We start from the raw sequence: 25647 nt of genomic DNA on the forward strand, positions 1-25647 counted from the left end.
TACGCTGCATCAAATTGATCTGCATGGCTGTTGTCCCAGAAGGAAGCTTTTTCTAAAGAATGATGCACAAAGCCCACAGATTGCTGAAGACAAGCAGACTAAGGACATGGATTACTGGAACCATGTCCTGTGGTCTAATGAGACCAAGATACATTTATTTGGTTCAGATGGCGTCAAGCGTGTGTGGTGGAAACCAGGTGAGGAATACAAAAACAAGTGGGTCTTGCCTACAGTCAGGCATGATGGTGGGAGTGTCATAATCTGGGGTTGCATGAGTGCTGCCGGCACTGGGGATCCACAGTTCATTGAGGGAACCATGAATGCCAACATGTACTGTGACCTACTGAAACAGAGCATGATCCCTTACCTTCGGAGACTGGGCCTCAGGGCAGTATTCCAAAATAACCTCCAAGACGACCACTGCCTTGCTAAAGAAGCTGAGGGAAAAGGTGATGGATTGCCAAGCATGTCTCGAGACCTAAACCCTATTGAGCATCTGTGGGGCATCCTCAAACGGAAGGTGGAGGAGCGCAAGGTCTCTAACATCAACCAGCTCCGTGATGTCATCATGGAGGACTGGAAGAGGACTCCAGTGGCAACCTGTGAAGAAGCTCTGGTGAACGCCATGCCCAAGAGGGTTAAGGCAGTGCTGGAGAATAATGGTGACCACGCAAAATATTGACACTTTGGGCCCAGTTTGGACATTTTCACTTAGGGGTGTACTCTGTTTTGTTGCCAGAGGTTTAGACATTAATTAATGGCTGTGTGTTGTTTGGAGGGGACAGCAAATTTACATGGTTATACAAGCTGTACGCTCACTACTTTACATTGTAGCAAAGTGTAATTTCTTCAGTGTTGTCACATGAAAAGATATAATAAAATATAAAAAATGATCAGGGTTTTTCTCCTTTTACATATTGGAGGTGTGTTTGGGGTTATGTTGGAATACTGCCCTGTGGCCCAGTCTCCGAAGGGAGGGGATCATGCTCTGCTTCAGTATGTTACAGTACATGTTGGCATTCATGGTTCCCTCAATGAACTGTAGCTCCCCAGTGCCGGCAGCACTCATGCATTCCCACCATCATGCCTGACTGTAGGCAAGACCCACTTATTTTTTTATTCCTCACCTGGTTTCCGCCACACACGCTTGACGCCAGCTGAACCAAATAAATGTATCTTGGTCTCATTAGACCACAGGACATGGTTCCAGTAATCCATGTCCTTAGTCTGCTTGTCTTCAAGCTCCCCATTGCCGGCAGCACTCATGCAACCCCAGATTATGACACTCCCACCATCATGCCTGACTGTAGGCAAGACCCACTTGTTTTTGTATTCCTCACCTGGTTTCCGCCACACACGCTTGACGCCATCTGAACCAAATAAATGTATCTTGGTCTCATTAGACCACAGGACATGGTTCCAGTAATCCATGTCCTTAGTCTGCTTGTCTTCAAGCTCCCCATTGCCGGCAGCACTCATGCAACCCCAGATTATGACACTCCCACCATCATGCCTGACTGTAGGCAAGACCCACTTGTTTTTGTATTCCTCACCTGGTTTCCGCCACACACGCTTGACGCCATCTGAACCAAATAAATGTATCTTGGTCTCATTAGACCACAGGACATGGTTCCAGTAATCCATGTCCTTAGTCTGCTTGTCTTCAAGCTCCCCATTGCCGGCAGCACTCATGCAACCCCAGACCATGACACTCCCACCACCATGCTTGACTGTAGGCAAGAAACACTTGTCTTTGTACGCCTCACCTGGTTGCTACCATGCACGCTTGACACCATCTGAACCAAATAAGTTTTTATTTTTTTCTCATCAGACGACAGGACATGGTTCCAGTAATCCATGTCCTTAGTCCACTTGTGTTCAGTAAACTGTTTTCCGGCTTTCTTGTGCATCATCTTTAGAAGAGGCTTTCTTCTAGGATGACAGCCATGCAGACCAATTTGATGCAGTGTGCGGCGTATGGTCTGCGCACTGACAGACTGACCCCCCACCCCTTCAACCTCTGCAGCAATGCTGACAGCACTCATACGTCTATTCGACAAAGACAACCATATGACACTAAGCACGTGTGCTCAACTTCTTTGGTCGAGCATGGCGAGGCCTGTTCTGAGTGGAACCTGTCCTGTTAAACCGCTGTATGGTCTTGGCCACCTTGCTATAGCTCAGTTTCAGGGTCTTAGCAATCTTCTTATAGCCTAGGCCATCTTTATGTAGAGCAACAATTCTTTTTTTCAGATTCTCAGAGAGTTCTTTGCCATGAGGTGCCATGTTGAACTTCCAATGACGAGTATGAGAGAATGAGAGCGATAACGCCAAATATAACACACCTGCTCCCCATTCACGCCTGGGACCTTGTAACACTAATGAGTCACATGACACCGGGGAGGGAAAATGGCTAATTGGGCCCAATTTGGACATTTTCACTTAGGGGTGTTACTCACTTTTGTTGCCAGCGGTTTAGACATTGATGGCTGTGTTGTTGTTTGGAGAGGCCAGCAAATTTACACTTTTTTACAAGCTGTACTCTCAATACTTACATTGTAGCAAAGTGTAATTTCTTCACTGTTGTCACATGAAAAAGATATAATAAAATATTTACAAAAATGTTAGGGGTGTACTCACTTTTGTGAAGTGTGTATATCACTTTATGTGTGTGTGTATGTGTGTATATATATATATATATATATATATATATATAGATAGATAGATAGATAGATAGATAGAATCTATATCTGAAAATCGATCAATCCTGATATACTGACATCTTACTTCTTGAGGCCTGAAAACACCAGAACAGTACAAATAACTCCCAAATGACTCCTTTTTGGAAAGTAGACAGTCCTAGGTATTTAGTAACAGGCATGGTGAGTGTTTTGAAGTTGTAATTTTTTGTCACAATTTTGGGAAAATAATGTCACCAGTGCAGTACAGTGTTATCATATAAGGGGGGGGGGGGGGTGGCGGTGATCAGGGACAGTGACTTGTGACAGTATGTAAAAAAAAAAAACTTTTTTTTCACACTGACCAGAGCAATACAGTGTTACCATAGTAACACTGGTGCTACTCTGGGGAAGTGATCAGATTTTTTTTTTTTTTTTTTTTTTTTTAATTTACACCTTACACATTTATAACTGTGAATTTCACTGGTATAAGAAACCGTTTTTACTGAATGAAACAAATTCACTCAATCTGTTTTGTTTTTGTGATTAGCTGTGATTGGTCACAGCTAATCACATAGTACAGATGGACTGTGATTGGCCCTGTCTGTACCATGTGATCAGTGTGACCAATCACAGCTAGCAACACAATTCTACACAATGGATGGCATGAAAGGAAGCCGTCCATTGTTTACAACTATCACCTGCTTTGATTGGTTACAGTGGTCACCTGGTACCGGCAGTGGGCAGGTACACTGATCAGTCATAGGCTTTGTCTGATGGACACAGCCAGTGACAGATCGCGCTGCAGCGTGGCTTGATTTGGGAGGATGTCATATTGACGTCCACCCGGATCAACGAATGTCCCGCCCAGCCGTCATTTGACTATAGGCTGGGCAGAAAATAGTTAAGCATGGGTAGACATACCCTGTAAAAAGAAAAAAAAACATGGGTCTTGGTGGCTGGATATTCTAAGAGGGGGCAGACAGGGTAATCTCACAAAGACCGGGGTTGCTGAACAGTATGTTGTTGACTGGGCGCTCAGGTTTATAGTGCAGATCAGATGGACAGATTGTTAAGTGGGACTGAGGACGACCCAGCTGTCACAGTTCATATTGGTGCTAATTACTACTTAAGTCAGAGAAAGATGAAGAATCCTTAAAAATGATGATTTTAGATACTTAAGTGGTAGTCTTAAAAATGCTGACTGTATCATGAACCATGTCAGAGACAGCAGGGGGCTTTGAGAGCTAAACAAGTGGCTAGAGTAACTGGTATAAGGAGGATTTGGGATTCATGTAGAACTGACTGACTTTTCTGTTGCTTACTGGATCTAGAGCAAGGGACACTGAGTAAAGCAGGTCAGAGTATGCAGAGTAAAGAAGGTTGCAGAGTAAGGGCATATCTAAGGTAAGGTAGCAAACCAATGGGCGCCAATAATTCTTCTTTTCCTCTGGATTTTTGGGGCTACAAAAGCTTAACCCCTTCACACCGACCGTATGCAAATATGCGGCCTCAGCACAAAGGGGTTGTACTGGGGTGATGCATGCAGCTGCACGCATCACCCCTATACCGTTTTGTAGAGAAACCGGTCGGCTTTTATGGGATAACAACCGATACGGCTAGCAGCTGCTCGACTGTTATCCCAAGGAGCAGGAGGGGGGTCCCCCCCTCCTGTGTCTTCGGTGGCTCTCTGGGGCTCTCCTGTCCCACCGGCGACCATCCGGCACGTCCACCAGCTGGCCGGAGACCTAAACGAAGCCGGAATCTGCTTTGATCAGGTCTCGGACCTAGTAACCCGCAAGCGATGTCATGACATCACTTCTGGTTTACTGGAGACTTAAAGGTGCCACATTTTTAAAAGTGAGAGTACTGACTATTACTGTAACAAGGGATGTTTACATTCCTTGTGATTTGCTATAAAAATAAGAAATCAAACATGTAAAATGCCCCGTCCCTCTGAGCTCGTGCACAGAAGCCAACGCATAGTTGCGCCCGCACATGTGAGGTATCGCCATGATCGTTAGAGCAATAATTCTAACACTAGACGACCTCTGTAACTAAAAAGGTAACCTGTAGTAATATTTAAAGCATCGCCTATGGAGATTTGAAGTACCGTAGTTTGCCGCTGTCTCATGAGTGTGCAATTTCAAAGCATAACTCAGCGTTACTTCATCTTTCACATTATCCAAAAAATTGGGCTAACTTTACTGTTTTATAAATCTAAAAAAAAAAGTGTATTTTTTCCAAAAAAATTTCGTTTGAAAGAGCACTGCGTACATACAGTGTGTAAAATATTGCAGTGATCGCCATTTTATTCTTAGGGTCTCTGCTAAAAAAAATTACTTGTGAGCAACAAATGTCAGAAAAAGGCTTAGGGTCCTTTCACATGGGAGGGACCTGAGATGATCCGCCCGTGAACATCCGCTTGCTCAGCGGGGATCCACGGAGCGGATCAGCGGGGAGTGCATCCCCGCTGAGCAGGCAGATGACAGGTCCGTCGCACACTGTGCAGCGACGGACCTGTCACAGTGCCGCTCTCCTCTATGGGGGATCGGATGACGAAGGACTGTAGAGTCCGTCATCATCCGATCCGAAAACGGATGGAAAAGTAGGTTTTTCCAACGTTACACTTTTTCGGATCGGAGCGGGTTGGATGTCAGCGGACATGTCACCGCTGACATCCGACGCTCCATAGAGGTCTATGGAGGGTCCGTTCAGGTCCGCCTAAAAAACTGACAGGCGGACCTGAACGGATCGTTCATGTGAAAGAGACCTTAGGCATGAAAAGGCTAATATTCTATTTGTCACTTGTCACTCCCCCTTCTGACTGTGCTTCATATGGCACTGTGCATTTCAACCAGTTGTACTCAGGCTGCACAGAGGGGAGACGTCACAGGCCAGAGGTTTGGTGCTACAGCAATTGTGGGACCAGGACAATGGAAGCAGAGGGCGCAATGCTTGAGAAGCTGGTCAGGGTAAGTAATAGACAGAAGAGTACATTTAATTCTTTAAGGGGCTTGGTGTATCATGACACACCTCAGAGCGCAGTCAACAAAATTTGGTGAGGTGAAAATATCAAGTTTTAGAAAAGAGGTTACAGGAAGTGAATGGTGCAGAGGAATGGTACATTACAGAGGAACAAGAGATTAAAGGATGCTACAGAAAACACAAGCAGAAGGATTGTTGTGTAATGTCTGTATTTTTCATTTTGAACAGAGTCAGTCTGACAAACTGGGCAAGGTTTACCAGCCGAAGCGAGCATCCTTATTAAGCAAAAGCACCATTTCTGTTGCTCATCTTCTGGCAGCGCGGCATGATCTGTCAAAAATCTTGAGGACTAGCAGTGGATCGATCCGGGAGAAGACTGCTTGTGCTATAAATAAGGTTAGTTACCTTTTGGTAAACAACACTTTCTGGGTTTAAATGCTCATCACTAAGCAAACCTTATTTTTGCAGTTTTGGCCAGTGCGGAAGAGATGGAACCACCGTCTGGCTCTGCATAGAAACCAATCGGCTTCCAGTTTTTTTTGTCAAAGCTTAATTGAACAAGCTGACGTTAGAATATGGTGCAGCTGTGCATGGTAGTCAATCAGTTTCTGAGTGCTCCAGTTTTGGTAAATCTCGTTTGAGCCCCCTTGGCTCTTTTGGACCAAAGTTGCACATGCTTCTGTGGCAAAATTGTTAAGGATTTTATTCCAACTGGTTCACCTTCCAAAGGCTTGATTAGCATTCATGCATGTTGCTTTTGAGCGCTTCTACAGTGCTTTTTGCTATGCTTTCTGTGCTTTTTTTTTTTTTTTTTTTTTTTTTTTTTTTTGCAGCGTTTTGCGTTTTTTATGCTTTTTGTAAAATTTTTTTTGGGCAGATTTAAAAAAGAAAATTGCTGCAAAAACGCACTACATGCTTTTCTGCAGCTTCTCCATTGAAAGTCTATTGAACCAAAAAATGCACTGTTTTGCATTTTAAAAAAAGTCCCTGACCCTTTCCAAAAACGCAGAGGCACAAAAATGCATGGATGTGAGCATGTTCCATAGGAACTCATGTTAAAAAATGTCCTGCATTTCTGAAAAGGGCAAAAAGCCTTGGTGTGAATGGAGCCTAAAGGGGGACACCTTGAATCTTAAAGCTCTGAATGTATTTAAGCTCAGAAATGACATATAAAATTCACCAGGTTTGTCATTACCTCCCTTCAGCAGGGGAGCTTTCTGGCTCCTGTGGACATCAAGGATGCATGTTTACATGTCCCCGTTTTTTTAGTGCATTTGGGGTTTCCTAAGCTTTGCTGTGGGGCCCCTACACTACCAGTTTGTGGCCCTGCCCTTTGCCATCTCGAAGGGTGTTCATCAAGATTGCAAATCCTCTAAAGCTTTGCTAGTGTCCAATCCCCTGAAGGTAAACGCCTGTAACATGGTGTATGAATACTCTGCCCATGTCCTGTACTGTACTCTAACATATGAAACTTTAAGGTAGGTCAAAGTTCCTCATCTGTGAAGCTGGGCTGAGCAATATATAGTCACCTTTCACTGAGCTACCTGCTCTGTACTTGTGAATTAAAAAAAAAAAAGTAATATCTCCTTTTAAAAAACAACTTGAAATACATTTTACTGACCGATAAAATAGGGAAACTATAATAGATTTTTAATTTTGATTTCATAAGGCATCCCGCTAACTGACATTTCAAGTGTAAATTAATTTTCTACTAAGTAATAAAATTCCCAGCTGCTAATTTGAACATTTTTAATAAGAATTTATAACCGGACAGTGTAACTGCTGTGACATGGTTTCCTGTTTTGAATGAGGATGCCTGTAAATGTATATGCCAGATGTCAATTTCATCTTCTAGATTGACTATGGAATTAAAAGCTGAACAGATCTTTTTGTCATGGAATGCAGTTGACATTTGTTTCACTGAAGATTTTAAAGGTGGCACATTGTGGACTACACACAACACTGGTATTAACATCCAGTATGAGGTTGAGCCAGGAGAGAGAGAGAGAAAAAAAAACATGATTTACCAGTTCCATTATATTTTTAGATCTGACTGCATTATAGTTGGCCTATCCATAGTTATTTGTCAATATATGGTTTTATTACAAGTCTGCATTATTATGATTCTAAGATAACACATTTTAGTGTAATTGGCCTGTGAATTCCTGAGTAAATGTTTTATTATTCATAACAACCAGCCTAATTTTCATATTTCATTATGTGGAAAAACTGACCTGTAATGACTGCTTATATCTTGAGAGTCTTGTCCCTAGGCCCTGGAGAGCATCAAGCAGTAAAGCTTATTGCAAAAAAGGAACTTGGCATTTAATTTCCATTTCCTTAACTGATCCTCTAGCTCATGTAATTGCCAACTGACTGACATTTGAAATGTAGTCACTGTCTTCCAATATTTAATGGTAAAAGTTTGGTTTGTGGTGGGTGTCTCTAAAACAGACTTATGCGAGCATCGTCCGTAAAAGCACTTTTTGTATCAAAATATGTGAAATAAAAATAAACAGTGTAAAAATATGGGATGGCAATAAAGAATAAAGCTAGACATTGGAATGTATACATGGTTAGATTGGTCCAGCTTGTAACCAATCCAGTGTTACATGTCCAATATAACTATGCTATACCTGGCCGATGCTGCTGGAAATCACTGAAAGCGGGATTGAACCTAAAACCAAAAGTGTAAAATTTTGCAGCTTTACAACCCTTAGATGTGGTGGCTGCATCAGTTTTCCTTTCTTAGACTTTTTCTCCTCTGTTTTCATCTGATAATCTGGCCAGTAACAAACCTGCTGTATGAGTGCCTCTCCACTCTGGATGGAGGAGCACAGGGGGCACCTTTTGGAAAGTAGTAGTGTCAGTCTGGGGGGGGGGGTAAGGAGTTTTAGATATACTAGTAGATTTAAGTACACTAACAAATTGAAGCCAAACTTTTAGCTCTCACTTTATACAGCAAATCAGCAGATAAAAATAGAAAAAAGAAAGCCAAAAAAAAAATGAAGGCAGCCATCACACCTTAGAAATGGTACAATGCCACACTCAGAAGGTTTTTTTACCTTCGTGTTTAGAATACATGAAGGTAAAAAAGCTTCTGCCTTTAAAACCACTTTAAATTTTAGGACATCTAGCTTCATCATAACCACAATTCTTGGAAAATGCTGCATATTGTACTGTAAACCCCTCTGGCCATCCGATCCTCACTTGCTACCAGCTCTCTGTTTCGTAAGTACCTGAAGCCTTACCCTGAGCCTGTACATTGTCTTGCAGCTACACGGTCACAACAACTCTGATTCTAGACAGAGGAGGGATAGTCCTGCTGTACGTGAGCCTCCAGCTCACACGCTACCAACAGCTCTGAGGATGCTTGCAGCACACCTATGTATAGTGCTGATGTCAGCAGCCTAGAGTTGTGTTGCTATCCACTCCTGGAATCTATTCCATCATCAGTCCTCTTTAGCTCCGTTAGGTCTGGCTGCATCCTCTACCCTTTCAGCTATAGTTTTTAAACAATTATGCAAGGGACCAAATCATCCAGTTATTTGCGGACTCTGATCACAGAGGCCCCAAGCGTACAAATCCTCTTCTGTAGATTCCATATCTTATTAGACTGCAGCCTTAGCAGCAGGCTTATCAGAATATGGTGGAACCCGATCTTTCAGCCTCTTGCTTCTACCAGAGATCTAACTACTGCTGCAGTTGATCCTGGCTTATTAAATGCATCAAATTAGCCTTATGTCAGTATATGCTGTTTTATGTGTAGGTCACTTTGGTTGAAGTTCTGGGCTGTGAAAACCCTTGTGCAAGCAGAGTTTGAGTGGCATGGCCTTCCAGGGACAACATCTCTTAAGGCAAATTTTTGATATTATCAAGGACACTACAGGTAGCAAGAGTAGCCGTTTTCCTCAGCCTAACTAACAGACTGCAATGTCCTCTCTGAATGTTGCTCCCCCAACCTCTTTGTCTAGGTACCACAAGGTTGGCTCCCACTCTGTCCACAAGGTCTGCTGCTCAGTCTGCCAAATCCTCAGACAAGCTGTCCTCTGCATAATGGCAACCTTCCATTTTCAAGAGTGGGGGACCTTTATTAACTATGTCAGATGCTTGGACAACTTGGATCTCAGACGCTTGCATCTCTGCCACCTCCTATCCGCCCCATCTTGGATCTCCAACCTCTGAAGACCTTCATTCAAGCCCAGAAATTCTTTCTGGAATTCACCAAATCTTTCATTACCTTTCTTCTTGAATTCTGCAGCACTGGACCATCCTCCTTGAGGTTCATCCAATCTGGATTTAGGCATACATTGTCACAACACATCAGGAAGGAGAAGTCCCACCAAGGGAAGAGGTAGATTGGATCCTGTGCTGGGGAGAACTTGATCTCTTGTCCAGTGTTTACGTACTAGGTACAAATAGTTGGCAGACAGAACCTTCTTCCTTCATCCACCTGGGCCTTCAGGAATGATCCCTATACCTGGAAGTGTTCCAGGACCTGTGTTCAGCAATAAGTCAAGCATAGTTTTTAAAGCAGAGGATGTGGATGCTCCTATGGCTCTGTAGGATCCAGTACACTTTGATCTATGCCTTCCCTCCCCTGAAACGTATTCCTTGTCTGCTTTTGAGGGAATTTTCAGTGATCCTCATGGCTTCAGACTGGCCCAGATTGATGCCATACACCCACCTGTCAAGACTTCTGATGGATGCTTTGTAGGCTCCTCCAGATAGTCCATTTATGCTCTTTCTATCTTTTTCAGAGGCCATTCAACTCACTTCCCTGGAGCTCTTGTACACGGGGTCCCCCATGTACCTCCCCTCACTACTTTTATCTGATGTCATTTTCTACAGTCTGTAGTTAAGTTATGGGATATTGGTAGAAATGAAAGTAGGTCTACAAATATATTTTGGGTGTACAGATATTTCTGTTTAGCTGTGGCTAGGGGAAGATGCTAATGGAGCATGATCTTTGCAGCATTGGTTTCAGCGGAGAGCAGGTGAGACATCAGGGTCCCCTGATGTATTATTAAAAACCTGTCACAATACCATTATATTACATAGAGTCCCCTTTGCGATTTTTTTTTTTTTTTTTTAACATTTTAGTGAGGGAGACCATTGGCCTCTCTCCCTGAGACCTTTGTACAGAGGTCTCACATGTAGTTCCCCCTCTATGGGGTGAGTATCTGAACTGGCAGCTATATCCTACTAGGAACTGCTAGATTTGAGTCCTCAGGGCTTCCTTTTTCCCTCAACCAGTTTGTGTTTCACCTCAACCAGGATATTGTCCTTCCCTTCCTCTGTCCATCTTCGCCCAAAATAAATCTATCTCTATTGTTTGGATCTAGTTGTACTTCCTTCAGACTGATTTTCTTCCTTTTTTTTTGTTATCCCAGACGGACCCTGCAAAGATACTCCAGGCTTCTTGTTCCTCCATTTCTAGGTGACTTAGGCAGATCATCATCCAAGCTTATCGTCTCAAAGATCGGGTTTAACCTTTTTGTTAAATATAACAAAGTGTAGCGCTAAATGATGTTGTGCCCAGTGCAATCCATACATAAATCAAAATGACACTGGAAAAACAGCATAAATATACTAAAATAAAATAATATGCACAATCAATACTGTTAAAATGAAAAAAATTCCATAAATAATAGTAGATACGAATCTATTCCCAGTCTGAGTGCGAGGAAATCTAGCAGTGAATGTATACACTTGTGAAGAGAATCACCACCAAATATTATTATTATTAATATTATTATTATATATAAATTATTTATATAAATATAGGGGAGGCTTACCAGATCGTTTGAACACGCTAGAGCATACGCTCTGCGTGTCAAACAGGCTTGAGTATATTTGGATGGACCCTGGATCAGTGTCGTCAGACAGGTGTATACAGATGGCAGCCAGATGGAATCATGGGAAATGTAGTACCACAGGCAGACAGAAGCTGAAAAATCTGCTTCCTCCAGGTTTCCCGGGGCACTGCACAGGGCTGATCTCTCTCTGCTGCTGATGCATCATTTAGCGCTACACTTTATTTGTTTTTGTATACCATTTTTTCAATGTGGTGTGTTAGCTGCTAATCTTGCGAGCAGCGCAGAATTATCTGGTTTACTTTTTGTTAACCTTTTTGCTAAGGCACATTCTACTAGATCTGTGAGTGCTTCTTGGGCATCAAGCAAATATTTTCCAGATTTGCAAGGCTGCCATCTGGTCTTCTGTTCACGCAGTCTCTAGTTCTACCAGATCAGCATTTTCATCCTCATCTGCTGACAACTTCGAGCATAAGGTCCTTCAGGTGGTGCTTTGAGCTGCAGACAGTCCCCTGTTTTCTTGGGCCTTTTAGCGTTTGCTTGCTGTGTTGCATACTCCTCAGTTGGACTACTTTTGGATGTTCCAAAGGTTAAAGCGGAGTTCCACCCAAAAGTGGAACTTCAGTTTGTTTGTCTCCTTCCCCCTCAGGTGCCACATTTGGCACCTTTCGGGGGGGGGGGGGGGGTCAGATACCTGTCTTTGCCAGGTATCCTGTGTCTCCACTTCCAGGGGTCTCGGCCACGGCGCATTACGTCAGCGCTTGGCTCCTTCCCCTGCCACTGGGCTAGTAGGAGAGCGCAACGGGTGCCTCGCGCATGCGAAGTAGGGACCCGGCGTGAAGCCGTAATGCTTCACTACTGGGTTCCCTTACTGGCAATTGCAGCAGCAGCACATGACAGCTGATGAAAACATCAGCTGGACTCCAGGACAGGTAAGTGTCCTATTATTAAAAGTCAGCAGCTGCAGTTTGTGTAGCTGCTGGCTTTTAATTTTTGCAGCAGTGGGCGGACCTCCGCTTTAAAGACTCAGTCCCTCAATAGACGAGGAAAAAAATAAGATTTTCTGTACCCGTATAATCTTTCTTGCATTAAAGGAAAAGTCTACCTTAACACTAAAACCTCTACATCTACAGACATCCACGATCTAACACTAACTTATCTAACCCTGTAAAGAAAAAAACCTGAACCCGCGTTTAGCTGTCAGCTGTGGCTTCGCTGTGGAGGCAGGTGTGGAAGACGCAGCCGACAACAGAAGCCCCAAAGTAAGTCTATGGGTGACGTTACTTCCCATTCATTTCACAGCCATTGTCGGCTGTGTCCTCTGTAGGGCTGCAACTAACGATTATTTTCATAATCGATTAATCGGCCGATTATTTTTTCGATTAATCGGATAAAATCATTTAAAAAATCGTAATGTGCCTTTTTTTTATTCCTCCCGGGGACACCAATGACGGGGCGCTATTCCTCCCGGGGACACCAATGACGGGGCGCTATTCCTCCCGGGGACACCAATGATGGGGCACTATCCCCCCCACCCCTCCCAGGAACACCAATAGGGCACTATTCCCCCCCCCCCTCCCAGGAACACCAATGGGGCACTATGTCTATTCTCCTCCCACCCAGGAAAACCAATGATGGGGAACTACTACTCCAGGCAGCCACCCCCCGGAACACCAATGATGGGGAATTATCCCCCCGCCCCTCCCTGGAACACTAATGAGGCACTATTCCCCCCCTTCCCAGGAACACCAATGAGTCACTATTCCCCCCTCCCTTCCCAGGAACACCAATGAGTCACTATTCCCCCCTCCCTTCCCAGGAACACCAATGGGGCACTATTCCCCCTCCTTCCCAGGAACACCAATGGGGCACTATTCCCCCTCCTTCCCAGGAACACCAATGGGGTACTATTCCCCCCCCCCCTCCCAGGAACACCAATGAGGCACTATTTCCCCCCCCCCCCAGGAACACCAATGAGGCACTATTCCCCCCCCCCCCCAGGAACACCAATGAGGCACTATTCCCCCCCCCCTCCCAGGAACACCAATGAGGCACTATTCCCCCCCCCTCCCAGGAACACCAATGGGGCACTATTCCCCCCCCTCCCAGGAACACCAATGGGGCACTATTCCCCCCCCCCTCCCAGGAACACCAATGGGGCACTATTCCCCCCCCCCGGAACACCAATGAGGCATTATTCCCCCCCCCCCCGGAACACCAATGAGGCACTATTTCCCCCCCCCAGGAACACCAATGGGGCACTATTCCCCCCCCCTCCCAGGAACACCAATGGGGCACTATCCCCCCCCCCTCCCAGGAACACCAATGGGGCACTATGTCTATTCCCCTCCCTCCCAAGAACACCAATGATGGGGCATTCCCCCCCTCCCTCCCCAGTAATACTGTTAGGATGGTGCCCGGTCATAAAAATGTGCTGTTTTCACTGTGTTATTATTAGCTGCTACCTTTCACTATGAATGTGCAGCTCGGCTCTCCTCGCTTCTTGCCCTCGCCTCTCTTCCCTTGAGGCAGCGGGCAGAGCTGAGATCAGTGGGGATGACGTCTGCAAAGAGTAGGAGGGGGAGAGGTGCGCCACGGACGTGCCTGGTCACAAACAGCGGCGCCGAGGACACAGGAGGGAGGATTTTTTCTCTGTTCCCTCGAGGCAGCGGGCGGGGCCGAGAAGATCAGGGGGGTGACGTCAATGAGGAGGAGGAGAGGCGCGCTGTGGACGTGCGGCGGCGCAGACGTGCCTGGTCACAGATGGCGGCGCCGAGGACACAGGGAGGGAGGATTTAAAATGGACGGACAGAAGGAAGGTGCGGACCAACTAATCGATAATAAAAATCGTTGACAACGATTTTCATTATCGATTATTATCGATAATATCGATTAATCGTTTCAGCCCTAGTCCTCTGCAGAGCTTCCACCGCTGGAGACCGGACAGGATCGGCTTAAAAAAAAAGATATATATACTGATTTCTTCTTCACAGGGTTAGATAGGTTAGTGTTAGATCATGGATGTCTGTAGATGTAGAGAATTTAGTGTTAGGGTGGACTTATCCTTTAAAGGATACAGCTGCCCAATTGCTTTCACGGAGTGCAGGAAGTTAGCCCCCCACAATGCATCCTGGGTTCTGCTGTCCCACCTTCAAGCATCGTACCCATATGGTGTTTTCAGATAGAGGGAAGGGAGACCAGTGAATGTTTTTTTGCTGATCTTCCCTACCCAGTAAGAACCTGGAAGCAACTTGTATAACATTGTCTATCTGCTGTCACTTTCAGGCTCTGTGGCTGGGGAAGAATCTAGTATAGCGAAATCTGCGGTGAGACATCAGGGGTCTAAAGGAGTCCTGGTGTCTTATTAAAGAGAACCTGACACCACAACTTTATATCATGTAGGGTACTTTTTGTTGCCTATGTGATCATATTTTTTAAATAGGGAAAAAAGTGTAAAATTGCACCCAAAACAAAAAAACTTTATCCTGAGTCAGTTTGGTGGTGGACCCTTCATCTAGTATAGTGCATGGCACAAAATTTAAAGTCATGAGCTACTAGCCAGCCCTTAGTTACTCGCCACCAGTTACCCCACCCAACCCCTACCTTGCCCCGCCCCTAAACTCAAATTAAATTACAATGTAATTTTTAACCCCCAGCATTGGTGTCAGTGGACGCTATAATAATCTCCAAAACATGTATCCGAGGCTGTGGTAATAACCCCCAGCATTGATGTCAGCGGATGCATTAAAAACCCCCAGCACTGGTGCCAGACGCCTAAATAACCCCTAGCATTGATGTCAGTGGACATCATAATAACCCCCAACACTGGTATCAGAGGATGCATTAGTAACTCCCAGCATTTAAGTCAGTGGATGCATTAATAACCGCTAGTACAGGTATCAGTATTAAAATCCCCCTCTCCTACATTGATTGTAGCATTGAAATGTAACCCCCCCCCATGAACCCCAGAGGGGGTTAACTTTCACTGACATTACCACAAATGCAGAAGGGGGTGGTGAGCTAAAATTTCACTGCAACCCCCCCCACATCCCCCACGTGCATCGGTGGACATGGCAATGCTAACCCCTTTTTCAATTTCAGCCTGTTCCAGTCCCATTGCCCTAATGCTATGGTGCTGGACAGGGAGCTGAAACAAGTAGTTAGCTGTGTTTACCTCCGCACGCACTCGCTCCTGATAAGTTCAAATCTCCCTCTTTCAGGAGTGCAGGCAGGCAGGTGGACGGGTGAGCAAGCAGGCGGTTCAGACAGATGGAAAGATGAGTGGGCGGCTCAGCAGGCGGACGAGTCAGGCAAGTGGGTGGGATCTCAGAAGATTGCTGCATCATCATCCCACCCACACAACAAGCAGCCAGTGCCTGAAACTGCCAGTCTTGAAGCTGGAGGGAGTGGGAGCAAAATCCTTCCTTCCTCTAGCAGCCATCGGAGCCTGCACTGTGTGGTGCTCGGAATGATAGGAGTGACAGCAGCGTCACTCCTATCATTCAGGCAGCTGGAGAGCTGGGCACTCAGTGTCACTCATCTGCTCTGTGCCCCCTCTCCACTCGCCTCCAGCAAATTTTCACTCGCAAAATGCGTGCAGACGAGTGAAAATTTTGAGGGCTGGTATAGTGTATATCATAGATATGACCAGTACAGGAAGTCCCCGAGTTACGAACACAATAGGGACTGTAGGTTTGTTCGTAAGTCGAAGTTGTTCGTAAGCTGCAACGATGCATTTGTAAGTGTAACTTCCAGTCGGAACACAGCATTGTAAGTGTAACATCTTAGTGTGCATGGATGTGGGATGTTCCGGGGGCTTGTTATGTTATCTGGGGCTTTTCTGGCCATACAGTTCATGTAGTACTGCAGTATGGGATGTGTCCGGAGGTATCCAGGACCAGCGTGGAGCACAAGTGGCCGGCATTTGAGGCTGTTCGTAAGTAGGAGTCGTTCGTAACTCGGGTGTTCGTAACTCAGGAACTGCAAGTAATTTACTCCACACTGCTACACAAATATTCCATTGAGGTTGAAGAGGTCAAGTCACTAGAGAGTTTGAGAGTGTTCAGAAAATGCATTATTTGGGAATATCTAAATAGCTCCCCGGTAGGGAGGAGGCACTTTTCCAATAATGTACTTCTAGATAGCCTTCCTCTATGGTTGCCGAAATCTGAGAGATGGAGAAAACCTTTAATCATCCACCACTCAAATGTAGAAGGACTGAGACCCGGAGGAAACATTGGATTGCTCACCAAAGGGGCCGTTGAGAGGATTAGAATCTGTAACCTTTTGCAAATCTGTCCCATAGCCCCAGGGAAAAAGACAGCATCGATCATGGTATACCCGGTCTGTCTTTCAGCCACATATAGTGACTAATTGGAGTAGAGGAGAGGTGAGAAGATTCCAACTGTATCCACAAAGGATTGACCCGCTGGGAATAAAAACGATTCAGTTGTGCGGGATAATATTTAGTCAAATCTGGGACCCCCAGGCCTCCCTTCAATTCATGGGTGAATAGCGTGCATCTGTTCACTCTAGGTCTGAGAGAGCAATAATTCCAGGCACATTTATTCACAGTAAACTTTTAAACTAATGACCTGTAGGGGCTTTTAATGCATTGCCTGTGAAAAAAATTGCTCCACCAAAGTTCGTCACCATTTTATCGGTGAACCCAATTTTTGGTGTTGACATGTATAAATCTATTAATAAAAATGTAATTTACTGCACTTTACCAGTCTAGATGCAGCTACTGAATTAGGGCACTTTCACACTGGTGCAGTTTACCCGCAGTGTACCTGGGGGTTTTGTGTGGGTTACCTGCACTTTGCCATACACTTCTATTGCATTGGGTGGTTTTGGGGCATTTTCTGAAAGCGCACTAAAACCACCCAGTGCAAAAGACATGTATAGTATAGCGCAGGAAACCCGCAGGTGCACTGCCCCCGTGGTACGGGAAAACTTCACAGCGCCAGTGTGAAAGTGCCCTAAGTGTTGGTGTGTGTGTTGTGCATATGCGTATGGTGTCTAGAAGCATATGAGAGTAAAATCATTCTGTTGGCTAAACTATTCATTAATTCTAGCCACTGGAATAAATTTACATTCATATGTGCATTTAGACCACTTTACGCATGTACTGACGTAAATTACACTCCCCTCTGAACCCAAGTTTGGGGCACTTTTTTTGTATGGCACAGAAAGCTGATGTAACATACACCTGTAAACCAAATGGCGTACATGTGCACATTAGATAACCTAGAGGTGTTTGTTGTCCAAACCAGAAGAGCAACTTAGGATGACAATCCTGTTCCTCCTTGGACAGGAAGTGAGTGCTGGTAGGATTACCAGGTGAAAATAAAGCAAAAAGAAAAACCTTAAAAAGGAAGCCAATCCGGTCACCATATTGATGAACTGTCAAGCTTGTATTATTTGGGGGTGGGAATGATTTAGTCTGTAAGCCAACATCTCATGACTATTAATAATCCTGGGTCCTCGGATAGTCCTAGACTTCGGAATTCACCTGTCTGATAAACATTGATATCTTTCCTTGTATATTAATATATATAAAATATTCCTTTTTAAAAAAGGATTGTGAGATTTTCGTTCTGGGAGAACTGGTAAAATCTATCTAGTAGGACTTTCAGAGTCAACGGGGGTAATGAGAAAGTGAGTTTACATCTGATTTTCATGGATTTATTTATTGAGCCAAGGTGTTAGTACTTATCCCCTCATGCCACTACCTGACAATCCCCAGTTCCCTCCAGGTCTGGATGAGAGAGCTTTCCAACACTGATCTACAGAGGGCCTGCTAGGACTATATGACATTACAAAGGTGTCGAGGCACTTTATCTTTTGGAAATAAGAGCTAAATAGAGACATATACCACTAGACTTTTGGGGATGGTTTCAACTCTGTAATTTCATCAAGAGCCTTCCAAAACCATGGCAACATTTAAATCAAATAGAAGTATTACTGCTTACATCAGGTCTTTTGCATGTAAACTTACTGCTGTACAAACTGTTACTGGCCGCTGCAAATTAATATCTTTGAGTTTACCTGGCCCTTTGGGATCAGTAACACCCTCTCTGACAAATTCCTGGTCTTTAATCACTTTTTCTTTGTCAATACCAATATATCAGGAAGCATTTTAACCCTTGAGCCAGAGCCTGGTTTTGTTTTATTTTTTTTGCTCCTGTTTAAAAATAATTTGCTCCGCTCGCAGTCACGCCCAGTCCCGCCATTGGACCTGTGTTATGTCCATCATAGAAGGTGGGCCAGGGGTGGGACTGGGCGGGACTGCGAGAGGCCCCGAGTACACAGGACATCCGGCTCTGTGTATCTCGGCGGCGCTAATTTTAAACGATAAGGCTGCAATGAGACTGGGCATGGCTGCAGATGGACACTGATCATTCTGCAATGATGGACAAGTCTGCAGATGGACACTGATAAGGCTGCATTGATGGGCATTTAAATGTAAGGGGTTTTTTTTGGGTTTTTTTCCTTAAAATTCCCTCCTAAACTTGGGGTGCGTGTTACACGGCAATATATACGGTAGTTAATGTCAAGCCTTTAAAGTGCATGCTTCTGTGAAATTGTGAAATTAGGATTCATTTCAGTATCCACAATTTTCCATGGGCTAAGCATTTAAAGCCCCTACAGGTCATCAGTTTAGAGTTAATAATGAATATTGGCCCTAGAATTATTGCTCGCACACTGGTGTGAGTGTGGTGATATGCAATGTGTAGCATAATTGGCATTTTCATACGTGTGTCTTTGCGTTCATATGTGCATGCACATAGTGGCAGAGCTTGCTTAATTTTTTCTTTTTTTTTGGGGGGGGGGGGGCTTTCCTTTTTAAAGCTGCTGTATTGTTAAACCCCCTGCTGCTATGGCACTATGATATATGTTGGTGGCAGTGAAAAGGTTAAAATTGTAGCTTATTGGTACAGAGAACCAATGCGCTTATGTAGGTGGGAATCCTGGGTTTCTTCAATGCACTGTAGGTGTGGACTGGTACCTTTGTACCCTTTTCCATATTTGGTGGCAGTGCCTTCACTGGCTATTGAGCTTCCTTTTTCTCGGCTCGTCATACATCTTGTACGTCACCACATTCCCACGTTCGTAATTGTTGGCTAACATTTGTGTGACCATGTGCATGCAAGACAAGTTTGAGCCAACAACCTTCGAACAAAAATCCACAGTTTTGTTGGCGGAAAGTCCGATCGTGTGTACGGGGCATTACTCTTGCTTGTCTTTACTGAAATTTTTTTTACAGCAGAACATGTTTTATTGCATTTCAATCACAGCAGTAGACACAAGGTGACCTACTGAATACAAGTCATAGCTCAATGGTTGACTTCCTTTAATGCACAGTTTCTACCCCTTCCCACGCTTATTTTGTCGCTACTGCACTTGTGATTGAATCTACACTGTTTGAGGAACTTTGTTGTTCTGGAATGCTTAATAATTGCATCCTACAAAGTCATAAGTGCAAGATACAACCCAAGTTTCTTTTTTTTCGGCTGAGCATGTTTTCCCTCTTATAAAGTGCATTGTGTATTAAGCCATACCATTTTTGTTGTCTTCTTATGATGAGAGCTGTACTATCTTTAATATTGCACAGTTCATACAAACAATGTTTTTTTTTGTTTTTTTTTGTTTTTTTACAGGTGTTAATGGGAAGAGTTCCTGACAGAGGTGGTAGACCCAATGAAATAGAACCTCCTCCACCAGAAATGCCACCTTGGCAGAAGAGACAAGATGGCCCACAACAAGGTGGTGGTAGAGGTGGAGGACGAGGTGGATATGAACAGTCCTATGGTGGCCGAGGAGGCTATGAACAGGGAGGTGGCCGTGGTGGTTATGAACAGGGAGGTAGCCGTGGTGGCTATGAGCAAGGTGGAGGACGAGGACGTGGTAACTATGATCAAGGAAACAGAGGAGGTAGAGGAAGTAAAGTACAAGGAGGCTGGACAGATGGTGGTGGCAGTGGTTCTGGTGGACATTACCAAGATGGAGGCTTTAGAGATTCTGGATATCAAACTGGAGGCTACCAGGGTGGCGGAGGAGGGTATCAAGGAGGTGGATATCAAGGCGGAGGTGGTGGATATCAAGGTGGAAGTGGATACCAGGGAGGAGGCTATGGAGGCTACCAAGGTTCATCCTACTCTGGTAGTGGTTATCAAGGAGGAGGCTATCAACAAGACAACAGATTTCAAGATGGTGGCCATCACAATGACCGAGGAAGTGGCCGTGGAGATAGAAGAGGAGGCAGAGGTGGTCGTGGTGGAAGAGGAGGGCAAGGTGGGGGTTGGGGTGGCCGTGGTGCACAAACATACAACCAAGGTGGTCAGTTTGAGCAGCACTTTCAGCATGGAGGTTATCAATATAATCAGTCTGGTTTTGGACAAGGAAGACATTACACCAGTTGAGATCATTCTAGTTTCACCTTAAGTAGAGCTCACGTAATAGTTGTGACAACCTGATCAGAAAGGTTTTTTTTATTTTTGTTTCTTGTTTTTTTTTTTGTTTTGTTTTGTTTTACGCTGTCCCATAGCTTTGATGCATGTGTGGACATAACAAAATTGTGTTCGCACTGTTGGGTTTATTCAGATGCGGTTTGTTGAGGTTATATTTTTCACTCCAAAATTCTCAAAGAAAATACTGTTTGCAGAGATGGCTAAACAGTGGTAATATTCATAGTTTAAATAAAAAGCTCCACCCAGAAATGTGATTAGTGCCCTGTTTAGTAAATGTGTGTATTAAGTTGCTTGGCTCAGGACAGTTTTTTTTTTTCTTTTTTTTTTTTTTTCTTTTTTTTACAACCCCCATTAAAGATCTGCTTTACAAAACAAATGCATACTCCTTTCCTTGTTTCAGTCTGTAAAATTTAAATCAGCCTGATTTTTTTAGGCAAGGATAGCCTATTGAGCACTATACAAGTAAATAATCTTGCTGGGATGGTAACTTCATAGCACAGATCTGTAAGTGTGACTTTATACATAAGATGCCATTATCACCCTACATCTCAAAAAAAAAAGTTGTTCTTTGAAGTAAATATGGTAATGGTTGTTAACTGTAAAATTAGAATGTACTAATAGTATATTCTGTTGCAAAGCTAGGGCATCTTTATAAAAAAAAAAGAAAAAAAATTAGAGGGGGGAACACATTGTAACAAATGTGGAGTCAGCCCAAAATGACAAGTAGGTTTCCTTGTTTTATTTTCCCTAAGAATAGTATACATCCTAATTGGTCACTATGGGCAACTCCTCCACTTCTGTTTGCATTTTTTCTCATTCTTTTTTTATAAATGGGCTGTTTTTATGTTTTATCTTTTTATATAAATATTTTTCTAAGTAAAGTGAAAATATATTTAACCTTGTTTGGGATTTCTTTGAGCTCCTTTTTTAGTTTTAAGGTATCCAGCATTTCATATAAGTTTCACAATGAAAATATGTTGCCAGTCTCTTCACACATGCATATGATGATGAAAAATGGATATAAAAACAAAAGGAGATGTGTCCATGTCAACCATATTCTACCATAAAGGACAGTTAGAGAGGTTTAATAACAGTCAAATTTCCTAACAGAATAGAAAAAGATGATCAGCATTGGTTACCGCACTTTGTTGTTTTACTTATCAAGTATGCCCTTAGCATGTTTTTCCTTCTTGCATTACAGATGAAAGACTAGCAGCTCCATATGCTTTTCTTCTGTGGTTTTGACATAATGTTTATATGATGAATGTGTACGTTTTACACTGCCTTCAAATGCATATGCATTAAATTGTGAGATTTTTCATTTTATTTTAAAGTACAAGTACACTTTAAAACAAAGTGCGTATTTTCTTTTTGTCCACTTACCGTGACCTAACCCACCCTCCCCCCTTCAGAGAAGTGTACAAACCTTGATCTAAAGACTGTGGCTCCACTGTTTGTTTACATCTAGCAGTGCTGCGCCTGAGCGCCTTTACTCAAGTCCTGAGATGGTCCTGTATAAGTCTGTGGGAAAATAATGTGCAGGTGCGACCAGAGCAGGGAAGACTAGATGCCAACAAACAATGAAACCATGCCCATCAGATTGACTTAAGTATGCGTGTGTTGGAGGGGCAGGGTGTGGATTAGGTTAAGTCAAGGAAAGGGGGCAAAAAAGATAACCTCCCTTTATTTTAAAGTTCACTTACTCTTTTTAATTGTGTTGCTATTGTTTTTCTGATGAGGTAATCATTATTACATGAGCTCTACGGCAGTATTTAGGGCAATCAAGCCTTCCATCTTTCATCTAACAATTGCACATCACATTCAGCTCAAGGGGATCAGCGCTGCTTAAGCAAGTCATAGCTGTGGTCTTCAAATGTCAAATGTGGCTGCCTTAAAGGACTCGGCTGCTTTCATAAAACACTAATATTTTCAGATAAATTACTTGAAAACCGTTAAACTTTTTTTTTTCCTCCCATGTGTGTGCAAGATTTCACACCACTTTTATCCCCATTTTTTCCTCTTCTGCCTCCCAAGGAATGCACTACTCTGTGAGCAAAGTGGGTTTATGCCCGGAATATTTAAAAAGAAGCAAAACCTTTGTGGACGTGTGATCTTTTCCAAGAGCTACATTATGCTTTTTGCTGGGTTTACTGTGTAAATAAGCCATGTTAAGCTGTGAAGGAAGCTAGCTGAATGTATGCTGTTTGTGTGAAAGGTGAGCAATAAAGATTGCCTGGCTATAGTCTCATTTACTTTTATTTCTTGTTAATGGTACAGAAAAGTGAAAGCTGCATTCCTATTCTTATCAAGAGATAATGTGGTAAGTCCATCTCTGGTTTCAACACAAGGGCATGTGCGTTTACGTTTTTAGCCAGAACTCTCCTCTATTTCCTCTCAACAATGTTTTCTTCCCTGCAATGTATAGTCTTCTCCACTATTCCCAGTAACCTGTGGCTGCTGTTCCTCTCACCTCACCAAGTCGGAGCAGGGGGGAAACCCTGGTCCCTGAGGGCTCTCCTCCTGTGACTTGCAGGCTGCACTTTAGAGCCCTTTTCTATTGTTAACCACTTCAGCCCCTGAAGGATTTCCCCCTACCTGACCAGAGAATTTTTTACGATTCTGTACTGCGACGTATTAGCTGACAATTGCACGGTTGATCGACGACGTACCCAAACAAAACAGACACTTGACACTATTTTGGGACCATTGTCGTTTATACAGCGATCAGAGCTACAAGTAGCCACTGATTACTGTATAAATGACAGGGAAGGGGTTAAGTGTGTCCTAGGGAGTGATTCTAACTGGGGGGGGGATGGGCTCACTACAACATGACAGAGATCACTGCTCCTGATGACAGGGAGCAGTAGATCCCTGTCATGTTGCTAGGCAGAACAGGGAAATGCCTTGTTTAGGCATCTGCCCATTCTGCCTCTCCTCACCGCAGTCGCGGGCCACCGACGAACATCGAGTTTGCGGGACCTGCGGGCACGATCCTGCGGTGGATGCATGTGCCCGATAGGTGGCAAATTCAAAGGGACGTACAGGTATGCCCATTTGCCTGCCTGTGTCATATTATATATATATATATATATATATATATATATATATAAAAAATAGTTGCAGGACAGAAGATTGGCACTGCCACCTGGGAAACCAAGTGTCATTGGTTTGCACTGCCCTGACAGCCTTCACAATAGGCCTCAGTAAGGCAGTCCGCAGAAATGAGCACTGCAGTCTCGGTAGGTCAGTAGTTCCAGGCCCTAATAACACAAAGTGAGCACTAATGTAGCAGCAGAAAGCCTCTGTTCCTAATCTACTGAGAATTAATTAATTATAGGATGCTACCAGTGCCCAGGCTATTGCTGGGCAAGAAGTTTCACAGTTGGATGAACCAACCCAAATTCCTATGAGCAATCTGGTTAGCCCAATCCTGCCAAAAACTCTTATCTGTTTTTGGTGGATTTTTCTTTAAAGCCAGGCAAACATTTTATCTTAATTGTACAGGACACAGGCAGAGTACTCATAGACCCTAAGTTAAAGGCTTGTACCTTCAGGTGACTGAACACCGACAAGTCTTTGAGGAGTGCCCCCCCATAACCCTACCCCACTCTGAGGGTCCTCAGTTCTTTGCTAGTTTGTAGGTAATGAACATGTTCTCCTTCTAAGAGAAACCAATTTCACTACTTTATTATTTTCCTAAAGAATTCTTCAATCAACCATCACTGTCTATTGAAGCCATGTATCCAGATCAGTGCAACTTCGTTAAAACCTTGGAAGCCATACCTGGACCCCACACTGGGGGGGATGGCCTGTATTTGTTGCTTCTGCCATGGGATTCTGCGTGGGATGCTCACCTTGGCATAATGCGTTGATAGCCACATGGTTCGATTCAGTTCACAATTGAACCCAGTCCCTGAAGACCCCTTCCAGAATGGTTTACACCTGGATTACTGCCTACTCCTACTAGACAGGCTTACCCTATCTCCCACACACTACCTCATGAGTATCCCACAGGGAAATACCTTCACTTGTAGATAGGGCGGAGACCAGGTAAAAGGAAGCCCACTCCAAACAGCAGGCAAACATTCCCTCTGCTGAAAGTCTGCACAATACTCCGTAATGATGCATCCCTTGCAGCAGAGCAGAAACTGGGCTTAACATTGGTTTTAGTATCTGATCCTAGCTCTATTTCAGGCATGCAACAAGCCGCCTATTTGACAAAAGAAGAAATGTCTGCATCTGTATAACAAATTCACAGACAGATTATGACCTTAATTCAGCAAGCTTTGTCCATAGCTCAAAAACATCCCGCCTCTTTTAATTAAAACAGAGAAAAATGGTGGCGCATCCGGAAATAAAATCAAAAAAGTTTGACAGTCCATAAAATCAAGGAACATGACATACATTGATCCAATAAGGTGCGCAGTGGACGCGTTTCGCACAAACGTGCTTTCTCACACGGCTTCTTCTACTCCTGTTTTTTAGTCATGTCCCTAAAAATGCTGGTTATAGAGGATGCTAATTCAGAGGGTAATGAAGAGTATGTAGAGGCAGTGTTGGAGGAAGCTGCAGAAAAGTTTCTCTCCCCTGCATTATTGAAGAGGGAGCTTTCCACAATATGCTTGCAAATGTTGAAAAGCTTAATTCCTCTGAAAAAGTATACTGTTTTGTCTCCCCACCCAGGGCCGTTTG

The 25647-nt window shown here is 43.9% G+C and overlaps 1 protein-coding gene across 1 annotated transcript in view; it reads left to right on the forward strand.

Annotated features, from left to right (window-relative positions):
* FAM98A (family with sequence similarity 98 member A) overlaps window positions 1-23197 on the forward strand; it is a 133966-nt gene extending 110769 nt beyond the window's left edge. Inside the window, exons 7-8 of the mRNA XM_073627723.1 lie at window positions 5895-6062; window positions 20146-23197. Of these exons, the coding sequence (XP_073483824.1) occupies window positions 5895-6062; window positions 20146-20907 (930 nt within the window). The 3' untranslated portion in view covers window positions 20908-23197. The remainder of the gene's footprint in view (window positions 1-5894; window positions 6063-20145) is intronic.
* The last annotated feature ends 2450 nt before the right edge of the window (window positions 23198-25647 follow it).

The sequence above is a fragment of the Aquarana catesbeiana genome, linkage group LG04 (genome assembly GCF_042186555.1).
Source record: "Aquarana catesbeiana isolate 2022-GZ linkage group LG04, ASM4218655v1, whole genome shotgun sequence".
NCBI classification, from domain to species: domain Eukaryota; kingdom Metazoa; phylum Chordata; class Amphibia; order Anura; family Ranidae; genus Aquarana; species Aquarana catesbeiana.